The sequence below is a fragment of the Podarcis cretensis genome (assembly GCF_951804945.1).
Source record: "Podarcis cretensis genome assembly, chromosome: 15".
NCBI classification, from domain to species: Eukaryota; Metazoa; Chordata; class Lepidosauria; order Squamata; family Lacertidae; genus Podarcis; species Podarcis cretensis.
This window is the reverse complement of record NC_137185.1, coordinates 42,571,185-42,589,965: the sequence shown is the minus strand read 5'-3', so window position 1 is coordinate 42,589,965 and position 18,781 is coordinate 42,571,185. Positions and strand designations below refer to the sequence as shown.

The 18,781-nt window shown below is 42.5% G+C and overlaps 1 protein-coding gene and 1 long non-coding RNA gene across 6 annotated transcripts in view; both read left to right on the top strand.

Moving 5' to 3' along the window:
* Positions 1-18,781, top strand: part of LOC307203973 — a 429,983-nt gene that overhangs the window by 254,587 nt on the left and 156,615 nt on the right. The gene's annotated exons all lie outside the window — the stretch shown is intronic.
* Positions 1-18,781, top strand: part of ADAM28 (ADAM metallopeptidase domain 28) — a 73,879-nt gene that overhangs the window by 34,442 nt on the left and 20,656 nt on the right. Inside the window, exons 5-13 of the mRNA XM_079954978.1 lie at positions 821-897; positions 2,191-2,383; positions 4,204-4,266; positions 6,561-6,632; positions 8,400-8,569; positions 9,090-9,174; positions 13,113-13,243; positions 16,910-17,087; positions 18,382-18,471. Coding sequence (XP_079811104.1) covers positions 821-897; positions 2,191-2,383; positions 4,204-4,266; positions 6,561-6,632; positions 8,400-8,569; positions 9,090-9,174; positions 13,113-13,243; positions 16,910-17,087; positions 18,382-18,471 — 1,059 coding nt within the window. The remainder of the gene's footprint in view (positions 1-820; positions 898-2,190; positions 2,384-4,203; positions 4,267-6,560; positions 6,633-8,399; positions 8,570-9,089; positions 9,175-13,112; positions 13,244-16,909; positions 17,088-18,381; positions 18,472-18,781) is intronic.

Sequence of the window (18,781 nt, the reverse complement as noted above, 5' to 3'; positions counted from 1 at the left end):
AGAAGCCTGTGTACCAACTGCAGGCTTTGCCTATATTCAGAGCAGCTCTCGTATCTAATTTCATTTCGCTTTTCAATCTTTCTATGCATTTCTCCTGCTCTGGAGGGTAGAACTCAAACCCATGGCTTCAAGTTACAAAAAAGGAGATTCTGACTAAACATGTACGCTCCCAGTACGTTTCCGAGCACAATTCAAAGTGTTGGTGTTGACCTTTAAAGCCCTAAACGGCCTCGGCCCAGTATACCTGAAGGAGCATCTCCACCCTCATCGTTCAGCCCGGACACTGAGGTCCAGCTCCGAGGGCCTTCTGGCAGTTCCCTCCCTGCGAGAAGTGAGGTTACAGGGAACCAGGCAGAGGGCCTTCTTGGTAGTGGCACCCACCCTGTGGAACACCCTCCCAGCAGATGTCAAGGCAATAAACAACTATTTTACTTTTGAAAGACAACTGAAGACAGCCCTATTTAGGGAAGTTTTTAATGTGTGACATTTTAGTGTATTTTTGGTCTTTGTTGGATGCTGCCCAGAGTGGCTGGGGAAACCCAGTCAGATGGGCGGTGTACAAATAAATTATTATTATTATTATTATTATTAAAAAACTTTCTGAGAGTGAGAGCAGTTCAACAGTGGAATAGTCTCCCTCGGGAGGTTGTGGACCCTCCTTCCTTGGAGGTTTTTAAGCAGAGGTTGGATGGCCATCTATCAGGGGTACTTTAGCTCAGATTCCTGTATTGAAGGGGGTTGGGCTAGATGACCCTTGGGGTCTCTTCCAACTCTACAGTTCTTTGAGTCTATCAGTGTGCTTCTCTGTCTCTCCATACAGGACCACTGCTATTATGAAGGTTACGTCCAAAATGATACTGACTCTACAGCAAGCATCAGTGCATGTCGTGGGTTGAGGTAAGATGGGTCATTGCCATTTCTTGACATTGTTTTTGTTTATACTCTGATAACTCTTTGGGGGTGGGATCAGAGGGGGGGATGATTTCTTCAGGAATGCCTTGTTGGGTGGAACATGGTAGCTACTTTCTACCAGGTCAGATGATTTGTCCATCTAGTCCAATATTGTCTGCTCCAACTGGCAGCTGCAGTTGGAGAGGTTTTCCCCAATTCTTTCAAAACTGGAAATGCAAAGGATTGAACCCGAGACCTTCTGCTTGCTATGGTCCTTCCCAACCACAATGGCAATTAAATGTAGATATAGAAGAGCATAGGAACCTGCCTTCTTCCAGGCTGGTAGAAGCCCAATATTCTCTATGCTGACCGGCAACAGCAGAATTATTTCCTCTCACCTGTTACCTGATCTTTCCTTAACTGGACAAGCCAGTGATTGAACCTGGGCCCTTCTCTGTGCCCTGCCACTCTTAGATAAGTCTATGTGTATTTTCCAGATTTTCTATCTCTGAGTTGTGATATTATCCATGGCTTGAATCAGGAACCTCATGCTATCAGGTGGGGATTTAGCCCCATGAGCTACCCAGGACTGCTGTTTGTTCTTGGTTCCCAGGTCCATTTTTATGCAAGGGAAGGTTGCACAACAGCCACTTCTCAAAGCTGTGGGTATGATATAAATATTAGGAATCTGGACACCTTAAGAACATAAGAGGAGCCCTGTTGGATCAGACTGAAGGTTGATCTAGTCCAGCATTCTGTCCATGCAACAGTGGTCAACCAGTTGCCTCTTGGGAAGCCCACAAATAGGATTTGAACACAATAGGACTCTTCCTGTAGCATGGCTATCAAAGCAATATTCGTAACTTGCAGGGATGCTAGGTTGGTTAGGAGAGGCATGTACTTCAACTCTGAATTGTGACCTCGCCCCCTTAAGGCCTGATGCGACACCAGCCTGACTTGGATGTTGCAGGAGAAACGGGGTGCATGTACACCATACATTTAAAGCTCATGGCACATGTATGGCATATATGCAACCTTAATCAGGCAATCTGAGTGAAGGAATTGTGATCCTTATTTCAATTCTGGTCTTGGAAATAAGTAACAGTTTATGCATTCCTGCATAAAACTGTTGATTTGGTAGGTATAACGTTGGGTGCAGAAAGCTAGAGCAGGAGAGATGTGAGGAAATACAGGAAAATAAGATCCAATGTGGTTTCAAGGGGAATTTAGAGTAGAGGAAATGGCTTAGTAGTTGATCTTCATCAACTTATTTTGAAGCGGTCTTCTCATGTTTTACAGAGGGTATTTCAAGAGTGGTGGCGAGAGGTATCTTATTGAACCTCTGAAGCTCTCAGACAGTGAAGCGCATGCAGTCTTCAAATATGATAGCCTAGAAAAGGATGAGACCCCCAAGGTCTGTGGGGTAACCAACACTACTTGGCAATCAGAAAACCCCACCAGAAAGACCTCCAGGATGAGCACAAGCGCAGAAGTAAGTGGGGCATAGTGGATGGACAGTGGGTTGCATTCATTCCCAACATTTTAAATTGCACTGTTTGTTTTCAAATGAGTGAATAACTGCAAATGTATTTAAATTTAGTACATTAATAATTGATTCATGTTAAAAAACCAGATTACTATCCCATCCGCTCTTACAAAATCTTAAATCAGCTGCTAGGCTTAGAAATAGTCAGGTGTTTTTGCCCAAGAGTGGAGTGTGGGAGAAAAGTTTGGTTAAGAATAAATAATGCAATAAATAAATAAATAAATTCTCTCTTGATTTATTTCTGGAAGTCTGGCTCGATTATGGCAATTAAATTCCATTGGTGTTTGAAAGAAAAGAAACCTAGTTTTTATTTGAAAGTTTGTCACATGTGAACCAGATGACAGTTTTGCAGAGCTGGCAGAAAAAGTGTCATTGACATATGATGGCAAACACTGACATGTTCAGTGCTGTTGAGGCTGGAAACTGGGAGAAAGGGCTAAGAGACAATTAATACTTGCATAATGACGTGTGCAAATTAAATTCATAGTTCTGCTTCTACAAATATTAGCCTGACCACAAATGCAAGATAATGTGCAATGTAGAGCTCAGACCAAAGTTGAGCTAAGCCATACCACTTGGATGTGGATTGATATTGAGATGTAAGTTTCATTTGCATAGTTTTGCATATTTTCTGCTACTGTGTTGAGATGGGTATGTTCTCCTCAGATCACCTTACATTATTTCAGAAATTATCTGAGCTTTTGTAAAAACTATATATATATATATATATATATATATATATATATGGGTAGCCACTGTTTCTGTCCAGTAATTCATTTCATAATGCAAGTCCTGAAAAATGGAATCTTTACATTCTGTACATTCAAAGATTTTAACAAGCTCTCTAACCTTATAAATGTCGTATCACACACAGCCAGCATTACCCAAGGTTTATGTGCTTTAACCAGGCTATAAAACAGCAATCCTTAGTTTATCAGACGATCCAATGTTCCTGTGAACCAGGGCTATATAATGGGCAGCCAGACCCAAAATAGGCAGCTGAAGGGAGAAATAACATTTAGGCAGTTGAAAAATCCAAGTCATGCAAAAGTTAAATTATGTTAGGTGATCTAAAAAGTGAGTGATGACCATGTAAAAGAGTAAATTAAATGGTCCAGGCTCCCCTACAATCCCAGACCTTGATCAATCATACACGTTTTTCTTCCTCCCAAATACACTTCCATAAACACGATTACTACTCTTTACTAAGTAGTCACCAATGTTTCTAAGATGACGCAAAAACGATTTTAGAACTTGGAGACCCCTTTCCCAACAAGGCATGCGAAGTTGTGATGGTGATTCCAGAAACAGCCAATATGATGTTCTTCACAGAGACTTTATAAGTGAAATATTTAAAAAGAGAGAACTCTACCATTTAGATTTATGTATAACTGTAATGGGAATCAGCCACATATTGACCTCAAAGTGGTACTTAGAAATTTAGTATTCACAACCCTCCCAAGACTCTCTTCACTCTTGATGTCAAATTCTCAGTTCTGAGGATTTTCTGAGCAAGAAACCATGTATGCACACATACACAAAAACAGGCTGGTGTGTTGTAGTGACGCATGCACTGAGAGTGAATTATAATCACATTCCACTGGGCACGTCAACATTTTCCTTTTATAATAATAATAATTTATTATTTATACCCTGCCCATCTGGCTGGGTTTCCCCAGCCACTCTGGGGAAAACCCTTTTAAACAACCCTGCCGTGAACTTTGTGTGGAAACTCTGACCAATCTCAACTTTCTTGTTCCCTTTAGAAGCAGGCATACCTGAAGGCCAGGAAATATGTTGAACTTTACATAGCTGTAGACTACACAGTGGTAAGTATCCCAAGGAATGCTTTCCTCCTTAGTTCTTTTGAAGCATTCGCTTTACAGTAAGCTTACCAGATTTTTTTCAATGAATCCGGGGACACTTTTCATCTTCCTACTAAATAGATGGATTTTGTCAGGGGACTGATTTGTAAATCTGGGGACTGTTCCCGGGAAATGGGGACATCTGGTAACCTTACTTTACAGGGGGAGCACTGCAGTATGTGAACTGCCCTGTTAGACCAGACCAAAGCGCAAGGTTCCCGCTAGTCTTGCATTTGCTGTTTCCAGTTTCCAGTCGAATATCTCTGAGAAGCTCACAAGGAGGGCATGAAGGTGATGGCCTTATATTGTTATTTGCCCGCAGCTTCTTATATTCAGATGTATATTTCTTCTCAACATGGAGAATACATTTAGCTATAATGCATAATGGTCATTGATTGAACCAGTTTTCCTTCTTTTTCCTCAGTGGTAGCAAACTCCATAAGATAAACCCTATTTTGATATTCTTTGCTCCTGTGCCCATACTTGAGGTTGTGCTCACCCCCCTTATGTGTACACAAACAGTGTTAACTTCTGAAATAATAATAATATCAAAGGAGGTGGTGGAAGGTCTCTCCAATTACAGATTTGGTGTTCTGCTAACGCTTTTACAAAAGGGAACAGCTGGTCTTGTGAAAAATTAGAGAAAATTGATATTGTGCTGATGTCATTTAATGATGCCATTTGTTGTTACTTCCTTCTAACCACGGTGACACCATTTCACTACCATATATAGCTACAGGCTTGGAGGTGATGCTTCTTGCAAGAATGGAAAAAAGGCATTTGAATGAACAAAGTTTACTTTGTTTCCAGTCTACTGTAAAGTCACTGCACAATTTCCCATATTTAATGAGAAGCAGCTGACCGCAATTACTGAGAAGCAGCTAACCTCATCAGTTTCATTATCATTCAATGAGTTTTCAATGAAATCCAGAACTTAATAAGGAAGATCCTTGTCCTGCAAATATTTATCTGCATGTTACTGGGGACAGTAGGCGCAGCCACACTATGCATTCAATTTAATTTAAACCAGTTTCCAATATCTCTAATTTCCCTGAGTTGGAGATCATTAGTAGTTGGGAAGACGGGTGAGATATTAGATAGATAGATAGATAGATAGATAGATAGATAGATAGATAGATGATAGATAGATGATAGATAGATGATAGGCATTATGGACAATTTTTATTTTTATTTTTTTAACCCAAGGGGATTTTTAAATTTACATAATTTGGGGAACTTTACAGTTTAAAGTAACACCTTGCATTTCATGTTTTTGTTCAACAAATTCTTGAAATGCATTGGGGTTTGTTTGTTTTTTAATGTGCACATAAGTGACATTGCAATGGTCATTAGCTATACACAATAAAAACCTGACCTACAGACTGACAGATAAAGGAATTTTTGTCCTTTGAATAAGGTACCACAGAATGCCAATTTCACAGAAAAACAACAGTGAACACTCGCCCCAAATTACATAGAATCATAGAATTGTAGTGTTGGAAGGGACCACGTGGGCAAATCTAGTCCAACCCACCTGCAGTGCAGGACTCTTTTGCCTGACATGGGGCTTAAACCCACGACATTGGAATCTCATAGGTTAAGAATCCTAACACATAGACATCAACAAAAGGTAACCAGTACTTTTTTCTGGGGGATACAGGCGTTCGCATACCCCTAAACATTTTGTGAATCTAAGTTTGGCCTCATTGAGGGGCAGTATTTCAATACGAGTAGGAAAACGAGAGCACCCCTAAACATTTTTTTTACAAAAAAGCACTGAAGGTAACTAACACCTCCCCAAAAGGGGCACCCCCAAGGAACTAAAAAAATTGGGAGGGGCCCTTATGGGCTTCAAGGGGGGTGTCTGAGAGTGCTCTTGTGCCCACAGGTGCCATGTTGGGGACCCAGGTTTAGGAGGTGAGCTTGTAAGAATCCACTATGAAGAACTTGTCATAGGTTGTAAGTTGTCAAAAAAGCATTTTCTTCCTATATGTAGGTTCACAGATTCTTTTGCTACAGCAAGGATGAGTTAAATGCCTTCCTCTTTCCCTGTAACCCAGGCACCCCCAACCTGCAGCCCTCCAGATGTTTTGGCCTACAACTCCCATGATCCCTAGCTAACAGGACCAGTGGTCAGGGATGATGGGAATTGTAGTCCAAAACATCTGGAGGGCCGAAGGTTGGAGGTGCATGCAGTATAACCTGTACCCCACTCTGCTCAATCTGTTATTAATACTTTCATCTTTTTCTTTTTGCAGTTCAGGAAGTATAGCCGCAATATGACTGGCATTAGGACAAGAGTATTTGAAATAGTCAATTACATAAACATGGTAAGATATAATGGCAATGACCCTGAGTGAGCAATAGTGAGGCGTAGATATGTTTTAAAATGTTTTAAAACATATGTTTTTAACCATATGTTTTAATATGGTTAGATTGGTCTCAACTAGGGCCAGGGCCTTTTCAGTACTGGCCCCGATTTGGTGGAACGCTCTGTCACAAGAGACTAGGGCCCTGCGGGACTTGACATCTTTCCACAGGGCCTGCAAGACAGAGCTGTTCCACCTGGCCTTTGGTTTGGACTCACTCTGACCCTTATGTTGCCCTCCCCTTATGGTCTTGATCTATCTGCTACTTTTAAAAAGAGGCTGCATTTTAAATTGCATTTTAACCTGTATTTTAAATTGGTTTCCCCCCTCCCCCCTATTATGTTTTTACTGTGATTTTATTGGTGGTAGCCTCCCTGAGCCTGGTTCTGGCCAGGGAAAGCAGGGTATAAAGAAATTATTATTATTATTGTTAGTGTTATTATTATTATTATTATTAAAAGTCTGCATTAAATTAGCAATGGTCAGAATCCTCTTAGCTCGTTTCTCTCTGATTTTTGCAATTAGTGTTCAAAAACTGGGCATTTAAAATTAGAAGAACATTTCAAATTTCTATACAAATCACTCAGTTATTCAATGGAAGTTTTCTCTCTTATTCAACAGACTTTTCATCGCATGTACCTCAACACTTCTTTTAGGTGCATGTGAAGAAATCTTGTTTTACACTCTGAGCTGACAAAATGTTGTTTGATTTGAATGCATCTCAGCATTACTAGATGAACAATTTTTGTATTCCTGACCAGGTAGTTATAGAGCACAGCAACATCACTTATCACAGAGATGCCCACCTTTTGTATTCTTAGGAAAGAAGTGCAGGGCCTAGAAGTATGTTTAGGAATGGGGAGAAATTAAATTCAGTTCGCATTTAAAATGAAACCTTCCTAGCAATTACAATATGTGAACCAAAATGTAGCCATCTTCCAAAATTCATACTTCAGGTTTTGCAGTGCTGTTCTCCAGCCAAGGAATGTGTATAGAAATGCATTTGTGATTTTGTTGTTGTTGTTTTGTGCTTTTGTTTGGAGCTTTCAATGGAAATTTTATTTGGTTTCAGGAGTCTGTGGAAGCATTTGTTGATTAACCCTTTCTCTCCCCTTCTCAACCCAATCCACACCCCCCCCTACAAAAAACGATGGCTGCTTTTAAAGAAAATAATACACAAAGAGATAAGAACCTTGGGCTTGCCTCCAACTAAATCCTACAATGAGTAGACACATTTGAATGAATGACCATAACATAAGCAATTTTCATCAACTTAAGTGGGCCTATTCTAAGTAGGACTAGTATTGGTTACAATCCTGGAACTTCCGTATCTCTTTTAATGTTGTCCTAACACCCTGGTTAGGAACGTGGGTGGCGCTGTGGGTTAAACCTAGGACTTGCCGATCAGAAGGTCGGCGGTTCAAATCCCAGTGACTGGGTGAGCTCCCGTTGCTCAGTCCCAGCTCCTGCCAACCTAGCAGTTCGAAAGCACGTCAAAGTGCTTGGCCGGTAAAGCGAGATGAGTGCCGCAACCCCAGAGTCGGTCACGACTGGACCTAATGGTCAGGGGTCCCTTTACCTTACTAACATCCTGGTTTCAAAGTATATATACAATTTAATCTGCTCCAAGTTGGGGTGAGGAGTATAAAACCCATTACCAACTTTTCCCTAAGGTGTTTCTTAAGGTATTTTTGTGTGTTCCCTGATTACAGTTTGTTCCTCTCATAGGTTTACAAAGCCATAAACATTCATGTAGCATTGATCGGCCTAGAAGTTTGGTCTGATGGGGATAAGATTGATGTGAACGAATCTGCGGGCAGCACTTTAGACCGGTTCTCAGCGTGGAGGCAGGCAGTGCTGTTGAAGCGGAAAAGGAACGATAACGCTCAGCTTCTCACGTATGTATCTCTGTGGCAAAAGGTTGTGGGCAGAGGTGGAGTACCTTAAGTGAGCCATATGTTTCCAAAGTTTCAAAAATACTTCCCCCGAATGCTGTCAAGAGTAGTGGGGGTACCGTTGCCCCCAAATGGCCTCCTCAGTTTTTCACCAGCCCTTTTCTTCTGGGTGTCATTGACATGGTACTGGAGTGGGGGGGTGAGGGGGGATGGTACACCATATTTTCTGCAACATTTGAACTTTTGGCTAAATTTGTGGGAGGGTTCAAATAACCTCTACCATTTTCAGGGTGCAGGATGAAAAACGTGGGTTCTGGCAAAACTCATTGATCCCTACTTTTCTTGCATGTGCCTTAGTTCTGAGACAGGTTGCAGCTGAAATATTAATAGTCTACAACTCCATTGGGAAGAATTGCCAAAGGCTTATTTGCCAAATGCAGCAATAGATTCTATGAATGATAGAAGAATGGAGTCTTTCTGAATGAGATCTCACAGTCTGTTCTCTATCCCTCTTTTCTTTCAGAGGAATTGACTTCAGTGGACCAACAGTAGGACTGGCATATGTTGGAACTATGTGCAACCCTGCTCATTCCTTGGGAGTTGTTCAGGTTTGTGAAATTAGATAGGAGGAGGAGGGAAGAACATTGGGTTGCAGGCAAGGAAGGCTTATAAAATGGCATTTCCTTACTACAAACATAAACTAACTTATCGGCTGTGGCTTCCTCATCCTGGGAACTAGCTTTGCATGTGGCTGAGTCTTAGGAATTTGTTCTTTGCACGGCTGAGTTGGCTTAGAGTGAGAGCAGACTTTGCTCATTTGTTCTGGGATGCTTGAGGAACTCAATTCCTGTGAATTCCAAAGTGAACAGACCGAATCCACACACCCCGTGTTAATTGTAATGTAATTATTCTTCTGTTTTCACATCTCCGCTCAAAAAATATGCCCAAATGCTTTAAAATGTGTATTTAGGATAAACCACACATAGGCCAGGGACGCGGGTGGTGCTGTGGTCTAAACCACAGAGCCTAGGGCTTGCTGATCAGAAGGTCGGCGGTTCGAATCCCCGTGACGGAGTGAGCTCCCGTTGTTCGGTCTCTGCTCCTGCCAACCTAGCAGTTCGAAAGCACGTCAAAAGTGCATGTAGATAAATAGGTACCACTCCGGCGGGAAGGTAAACAGCATTTCCGTGTGCTGCTCTGGTATGCCAGAAGCGGCTTAGTCATGCTGGCCACATGACCCAGAAGCAGTTCTGCAGAGTTGTTCGCGACTCGACTTAACGGTCAGGGATCTCTTTACCTTTACACATATACAGGTGTAAATCTACATTTACTGTTGCTCCAGAACAGGGTTAGCCCATGTGGCCATGCTGGCTAGGATGGATGGGACCTGGAGCCTAACCACATAGGGAAGTTACCACATTGACTCCCCCTACGCTAGAAAAAAACAGAACTAGATTTAATGTGTGGAAGTTGCATGGGAGCAGATTTTGGATAAGTGTTAGTAGAAGGAATGGCAACTGTTATTTGAGAGTGGAACAGGCTTTCCAGAGAGCTGGTGAGTTCAACTTTGCTGGAGGTAATTACACAGAGGCTGGAAAAGGGGTTGGACTGAATGACCTCAGGGATCATTTCTACCTCTAAAATTGAACGATGTAGGCTGCCTCGAACCCTGTGGAAGGAATGACCAAAGACAGCAGCTGAATGGCTGTGAATTGTGGCCTGTGGGGTGCTTGGAAACTTGTTCCACTTTGCAATCTGAGGCAGGAAGCAACAAAGAGGTTTCTCCTCAAGCCTTTGGTGGGTCACCACATGTAGCTGTTCGGCTGTGTCAGCCTTGGAAGAAGCTCACAAATTCTGGAGGCCTAGATCTTGCTGAAATATCCTGGGAAGGAAACAGAAACACAACCAGCCTCCACACATGCTGTTGGAGCATGCCATGCATGCTGTTAGATTATTAATTTCATTTACTTTTCCCCTTTGCCTAAACACTTTGGCCTGCCTGAAAGCAATGTAAATTGGAAACAGAACATATGAATAAATAAGTTACCCAGAAGCAGCTCGCCTGGCAGGGCAGAACCACAACCCCAGCTTCTTGGTGACACCATTACTACTTCTTCCCTAGAGGGAGAGGGGAACCCTGGTGAAGCTGATCTGGTACACCAGATAATTTGGGCAGCCTTCTAGGGGAATGGGGAGGGATCACAAAAGTGGGTGGAGCAAAAAATATAAATTTTTATCTTTGGATAGTGGGCTAGTTTCCACATATACTCACTTCTGCACAGATCTATACATTGTTACGGAAAAATCTGAGTGTGAGACTGCTCTGCCACCCAGCTCGTCGGACTAAGTCCGCGGGTCCCTGCAGAGGAAAATGAGCTCAGCCGGAGACAGGAGCAAGATGGAAAAGATCCAAGTTTATTGCGCAACAGGTTCAAGGCGAGATTGAACAGCGAGAAAGGGGTGACATGAACTTTTGAAACTTCCCTCCATGTCCCAGAATACAGTGCAAAATACATCCCAGTTACATCATGAATACATTAAAGAGAGGTTGGGTTACACAAATTACATCATGAATACATTAAGAAGAGGTTGAGTTACACAGGATTAACATATGGAGGAGGGAGGGGGGAATATGCAGAGCTGGAGATATGCGCAGATAAGCACATCCTGAGTACCAGTGATGAGAAGACAATGGTACATGTACTGGCATTGCCCAGAGGAAAGATTTGGCAGAGTGATTTGACAGGATTAGGGTCTTGACACCTTGCTTGAGGGATTATGGAGGACAGGGGAGGTGTCATGGAGTCCTAGAGAAATTGAGCAAATTGGCACGTTGATTTTCTATGAATTTTATAGATTTTAGTCCCTTTTGACATTGACAATTGGAAATAAATTGATATATTGTAGCGAAGAAGAAGGTGAAGAAGACATGCCCCCCCTTCCGTATCAACATTAAGTAGCCCTCTCCATCCACTATCTAGACAAGCAAGAGACTTTTACAAAGATCAAGGACAGGTTGTAGCCAAGCAAAAGCACTCGGCTTTCTTCCAGCGGGAGCTCTAAAATATCTCAGGTGGGCACCATTGCCTTTCTAAAAGAACAAAGATGGCTTCATGGTCAGTTCTGGTACCTCTTTTTCTTGAAAAATAGCACTGCAACGAGGGTGCAAAGCAGGGCCAGTCAGGGGCATGGCTGGGGGGGGGGCATGTGGCCTGAGAAGATAGAGAGGTCTGGGAGGCTGCGTTTGAACCCTGGGCCTGATGTTCCCCATCCCTTATCCATGGAGTAGCCATAGGTCTGTCTAGTTCAGTATTGTCTACGTTGACTGGCAGCAGCTGTCCAGAGTTTTGGAGAGGGGGCTTATCTCCAGCCCTGTCTGGAGATGCCAGGGATAGAACATGGAACTTTGCCCATGCAGAGCATCTGCCTTCCAAGCAAGTTGCAGCCCTTTCAAAAAATGCTCTCTTGCATGTGATGTATAAAGAGAGAATAGAGCTGAGCAGAAATGTTTTCCCCCAGATTTGCTTTTCCATTCAGAAGTGGCCATTTTTTTGCGGGGGGTGGTGGTGGTGGTCAGAAACTGTTTTTCTGAAATATTTTAGTGGTGGCAGCTGCTCCCTCCCCTCTGTGCTCCTGGAAGGAGTATACATCACAATATAGTTTTATTCCAAGGGCAGAAGTGTGGAGGGGAATTGGCAGCCAAGGGATCATCAGCAGAACCACCATGGCCACTTGCAGCAGTGATAAAACTATGGGTTTTATCCAGTGCTTATCCTACACAGAAAAGATCCATTGAAGTTAATGGGCATAGCTAACTTAGGCCCAGCAGGACGCGGGTGGCGCTGTAGTCGAAACCACAGAGCCTAGGACTTGCCAATCAGAAGGTCAGCGGTTCAAATCCCCGTGACAGGGTGAGTTCCCATTGTTTGGTCCCAGCTCCTGCCAACCTAGCAGTTCAAAAGCACGTCAAAGTGCAAGTAGATGAATAGGTACTGCTCCGGCAGGAAGGTAAACGGTGTTTCCATGTGTTGCTCTGGTTTGCCAGAAGCAGCTTAGTCATGCTGGCCACATGACCCGGAAGCTGTACGCCGGCTCCCTCGGCCAGTAAAGCGAGATGAGCGCCGCAACCCCAGAGTCATCCGCGACTTGACCTAACGGTCAGGGGTACCTTTACCTTTACTTTTAAATTTGTTGTTGTTGTTGTTTAGTCATTTAGTCGTGTCCAATTCTTTGTGACCCCATGGACCAGAGCACGCCAGGAACTCCTGTCTTCCACTGCCTCCCGCAGTTTGGTCAAACATCTTTAACTTAGGCCCCTTAATTTTTTGGCAACAATTCCATTTTTTTTAAGAAGTGAAAAAATAGCTGCTATTAACAAACAACAGACCCTTGAAAATGACTAGATTTTCTTCCCTCCCTCCACGCACCTCCAGAGCCTAATATTCACTCAAAATTTTATTGAGCTTTTCTGTGCAATGCTAATAACCACCATCATCTTCTGTTTCCTGGAAGACTAACAATAGGTCAACTATTCTCCCTTCTGCAGGATCACAACCCAAACCCAATTGCTATTGGTGCAACCATGGCCCATGAAATGGGGCATAACTTTGGCATGAATCACGATGCAAGTTTCTGTAAGTGCAGCTCTGGATCATGCATCATGGCGGCGCAACTCAGGTGAGTCCCCTGTACCTGCCAGAGGAGTCTGGCAAAACCTGTGGTTGCTTTTGAATGCAAGTGCTGCTAAACAGTTTTGAATTAATAATTCAACTATGTTGCATGGGACTGTTGCCAGGATGGTGCAGTTATCTGAAAACTCTGCTGGAGAGCAAAAGTGCTTAACCCATTGTCTGCTGAAAGTAGCACCTGCTTCTTTGTTAGCGGAGGAGAGATTTAGTTAAACTGGGCATAAAAACTGGGTTTTCTTACAGCCAAGTGGTATATAAATTTTGTTAAATAAATAAAATTAGAGAGGGCAATCTTGAACTGATAAATGGTGGGAGTAGAAAGGGTTAAGCAGCCCTCTCCACATGTTTCTTCCACTTAAAGTGGCAGCACTTTGCAGCTGCTTTTCATTTTTTAAGAAAGTTGAGAGACTGTTAATGCATTCCTGACTAGTTCCTCTCTCAGTGAAATCAATTGATCACAGAATTTTGTTTGCTGGCTGATTGATGTTGTTGTTTTGCTTAGGCTGGGAAATAGGTCTTGCTAGACATTGCTCGATTGCAGACTTCTGCTGTCTTTTGTGTAAGCCTCTTGCAGCCTTGATAGAGCATGCAGTTGTTTGGGAAGCTTCTGTACTTGCTGCAAAAAGCCCAGGGTGCTCATTCCCTCATGTTCAGGGAGTTATTTAATGGATGTTGTGCATCATATGCAGTTTTAATATGTGAAAGGATGTCTTTGGTGTTTCACACAGAAGCACTTGCTTCAAGAATGTCTGCTTTTCCCCATCAAGCAAGTGCTGAGGTTTCTGGTGCAACTTTGTTATGACCTTAACAGAAAACCACGTCTGGTTGTGAGTGGTTTTCAGTAGATCCCCTTTTGCTTTCATGATGTGACTTGGTGACCATTGCTCACCCATATTCCTCTCCCCCTCCCTCCCTTAATATGTGCTTTCCGAAACAATAGAAACATCCTTAGATATTTTCCCTCCTCTGAATTCAGCCACGCATTTCTCAAGTCAAGCAATGTGTATAGAAATGCGTATGCTAGTGTAAAATCTGCACAAAAATGCTTATATTGGCAAAAATAACATACAAAAATGTATATAAACCTGAAAAATTCACACTAAAACGCTGATGAGTTTTCATGAGGACTTCTAACATTAAAAAAATGACAAAATGATGGTGAAATGTGGAAAACTGAACTTAAGATGGGAGGAAAATGAGAAACTGAAAGAAACAAAAAATGACAGATTTTCCCATCCCTAATCTCTATTTAAGTGTTCCTTTAAGCCTAAACAAATTATTTCACATTGGGGCCAAATTACACATTACACTGGAACTGTGTGCATGATTTTTTTTATTTCTGCAAATGCCGCCATGAGGTACAATTTAGATCGAGGCCATGCATGGGAGGTTTATCATGCACCCAAATCAAATCCTTGGAGCTTTTCTTAGCCATGGAGGGGGAAAGCAGAAAACTTATATTTTAAAGCCAACACATCTTCCCCTTCAAAGCTAATAGCAGGTCTGAAGGAGCAATTTGTATTGGGGCCATGATATTTCAGAGAAGAGTTAGATCGTTCTTCCTATAGCCATGGCCCTGATAAAAAACAACAGCTGCTTAAAAAAAAAAGAAAATTACATATGGAATTCCAGACACAGAGCTTTAATGTAACACATAGCTTGGCTGCTAGTTTGACCAGAATAAAGCTTTTTCAGATGAAGTGACTGAATAATAATAATAATAATAATAATTTATTTATACCCCACCCATCTGGTTGGGTTTCCCCAGCCACTCTGGGCAGCTTCCAGAAAAATATTAAAATACAATAAGGACTGAATATTGACATTACATATAAACCCCTTAGCAGTTTGGGACCAGTTTATTTGTAGGATCACCTTACCTCATATATGCCCAATTGACTGCTTAGATCTGCTGAATTGGCACGGTTACAAGTAACCAGGACCTTTTCTCAGCCAAAACTCACCGGAACTGAGTTCCTGCACCTCTTAGGTGGGCACCATTGCCATTCTAAGAGAATAAGGGAGGTGTTCATGGTTTCTTTTTCTAGAAAAATAGTACTGCAGATAACACTCATTCTATACTTGAAAGAAATCAGCCTTTTAATGTGGCAGGACCTACACTTTGGAACCCCTTGCCTGTTGACATCAGGCACCTGCTTAAAACATTTGTTTAAGGCAAGCCTATCCAGAAGTACCCTGCCAACCTAGAAGTTCGAAAGCACGTCAAAGTGCAAGTAGATAAATAGGTACCGCTCCAGCGGGAAGGTAAACGGCGTTTCCGTGTGCTGCTCTGGTTCGCCAGAAGCGGCTTAGTCATGCTGGCCACATGACCATGGAAGCTGGACGCCGGCTCCCTCGGCCAATAAAGCGAGATGAGCGCAGCAACCCCAGAGTCAGCCATGACTGGACCTAACGGTCAGGGGTCCCTTTACCTTTTTTATCCAGACATACAGATGTTGGCATGTTTTGATCTTTTACTGTTAATTTTAATTATATTTCACATGTTTTAATTACTTGCCTTTTGTACTGTTTTATTGATAAATGTAATATCTCTTGTAAACTGATTAGAGGCATTATTTTTTAAAAAATGGATGTGCATTGAGCAAATCAGTTGCAGTCTTCCCTGGTGACTTCTTCTTGATAGAATGCACGTCTCTCACGGGCATGAACATTGGTCACCAAGTCACGCTGTGCAAAAAGGGATCTTGCATAATAATACTAGTGGTAAGCAGAAATAGGTTTCTTAGACGTCTATACAAAATTCTGCAAGAAAACTGCACCACAGAGTGAGAATTCTTGTCCTGACTGTGGTCTTAGGTTTTGGTTCTCATCCAAAATACAGCTTTCATTATATTTTTCTTTTCTTTTTTAAAATGACTACATAACCTGGTCTTAAGACTTGTGCAGAATCTGTGAGAACTGGTTGTGACATATTGAGGGGAAAGGTGTGTTTGCATCTTATATAGACTCGGGGTAGATGTGGCCAAAATTGACACATTAGGAAAACAAAATTTGCACCACTCTAGTCTATCCATGGGACGCAGGTGGCGCTGTGGGTTAAAGCCTCAGCGCCTAGGACTTGCCGATCGAAAGTTCGGCGGTTCGAATCCCTGTGGCAGGGTGCGCTCCCGCTGCTCGGTCCCAGCGCCTGCCAACCTAGCAGTTCGAAAGCACCTCCGGGTGCAAGTAGATAAATAGGGACCGCTTACCAGCGGGAAGGTAAACGGCGTTTCCGTGTGCAGCTCTGGCTCGCCAGAGCAGCGATGTCACGCTGGCCACGTGACCCGGAAGTGTCTCCGGACAGCGCTGGCCCCTGGCCTCTTAAGTGAGATGGGCGCACAACCCCAGAGTCTGTCAAGACTGGCCCGTACGGGCAGGGGTACCTTTACCTTTACCTTTAGTCTATCCATGCATATGCTGTGTTTCCTAAAGAATTTGAGTGAGTTAGTGATGATGATTCTTTGCTTATTTAGCACTATAGGAAACTACCAAGCCACACTATTTAAATATCTGTCCACCTGGTTCTTATATATTAGAAGACTATTGTGGCATTAAGCAATTCATTGATTCCTGCATTGCATTCTACCACTGCACTATATTATCCCTCCCAATTATTGGCTAGAATAGTTTCCCACATATCTTTTCATCTTTACAGCTACAAAACTCCCCGGGACTTCAGCTCCTGCAGTTTGCAGGATTTTCAGAAATACATCATGGACCGGACCCCATCCTGTATAACTAACATGCCATCTCCAAAAGATATCATTGCAACCCCAGTCTGTGGGAATGACTTTGTTGAAGAGGGAGAAGAATGCGACTGCGGCTCTCCAGAGGTATCTGTTCATGAACTGCTGTGAAAAGGAACTTGTCAATGGGTGGAATTCTTAACAGAATCTTATGGCTGTTTCATGGCGTAACTGGGTGCACTTTCACATTAAAAAACACATGGATTGGCAATGCAAGATATCAATGTACCAATGTCCCAATTTCAAATTTGGAAATTTTAATTTTGAAGTGAGGGTTGCAAAAGTTCCTTAAAAAAATATTATTAATGCAGATAGAAGTGGTGTATCCTCTGTTTGAAGGAGGAGGGAAATGCAAGATGATACCAAACTGGAAAAAGAAAATGATGTGTGAAGGGAAATAACTGCAATTTGGGGGGTTGGGCAGGGGGGTAATTACTCAAGCCTAGCATCAGCAGCCAGAACCTGGGCAGCTGCCCTCACCCTGGCTCTGAAACAGGGCCCACCGCTATTGACTTCTGTCCTGGGGCCTGTGAGTTACCATTTAAATTTTCCACAGTGCTCCTGCCGTAGTGTCACTTGGGCATTGTGGGAATTAGCCACCCGCTGCTCCCACCACTTCTGTAAGGCAAATCCACTAATGTAGGAAAGAGTCCATCCGAGGATATGTTGCTGAGGACCCCATCAAACCTGGATCTTGCCCTGGGATAACTACGTAGCAGCCGCAGTGCCTTTCCTTTTCCTTTTCCTTTTTCCTTTTCCTCTCTCCTTTTTCCTTTTGCCGGCACAAGACCAAACAATGCACCTGGAATGAGACAATGCCATGATGTAGTATCTTTCCAATAGGGCCTTAAAGTAACAATGTGGTAACTACTCATTAACTGTTCTGTGGGAACATAGAAGAAGCACTGAATATGGCATTGGGTGCTGAACAGTGAACATTTCAGATTATGTTTTCAAATGAGAAGCCAGAGACCTGCTCTGAGCGTGATTTGCAATTGGCAGGGAGAGGGTGACAGTCTCTTGCATAAACCCATGAGGAGCTAGACAGAATAAATTATACAAAATAAAAGGGGGGAATATTATGCAAATATACTTGGTTTGCACAATTTATGCAGATTGCAAAATTAAACTTTTCTTGACACCTCATTTAAATTAGCTTAGTGCAGAATTTTCATTTTTCATTTTGACTTTTTTTAACACCAAGGTCACACAGCTCTGGTTAAATACGCATCTGCCTTTCAGTTTACGATCATTAGTATTTTAGATAAAGTGCACTGAAGAAATACTTTCCTCCTTTATTAGTTACCCATCTGAAAAGATACTAATTGGAAGAGATCAGGCAAAATTAAGTTGATAATACAGGACTGTTCTTGGTTTTAAGGAATGCAAAAATGACTGCTGTGAGGCTGCAACTTGTAAACTGAAGCCAGGTGCTAAATGTGGATATGGGGAGTGTTGTGAAAATTGCCAGGTAAGGCTTTGTTCCCTACACTGAAAATAATGCCTCTCAATCTTGCTGCACATTTGTCAAATGGGGATGTAATCTCTGTTTCTCTCTATTGCCCATATTGATAGCAAGCATATTGATATTCTTCCTGGGTTGCTTTCTAAAGCTCAGTTGAAACTTATTAACATGTCTGCACAGGAATTTGTGGGGAGGTTGAGTAGTTCTGTTGCCACGAGAGGAATGGACCTCTTATGGCAACCTCTTAGTTCTGGTAAGTAACACAAGTTGAAAATGATGGTCTCCACTTATGACATGAATTCCATTGTGGCTTTCA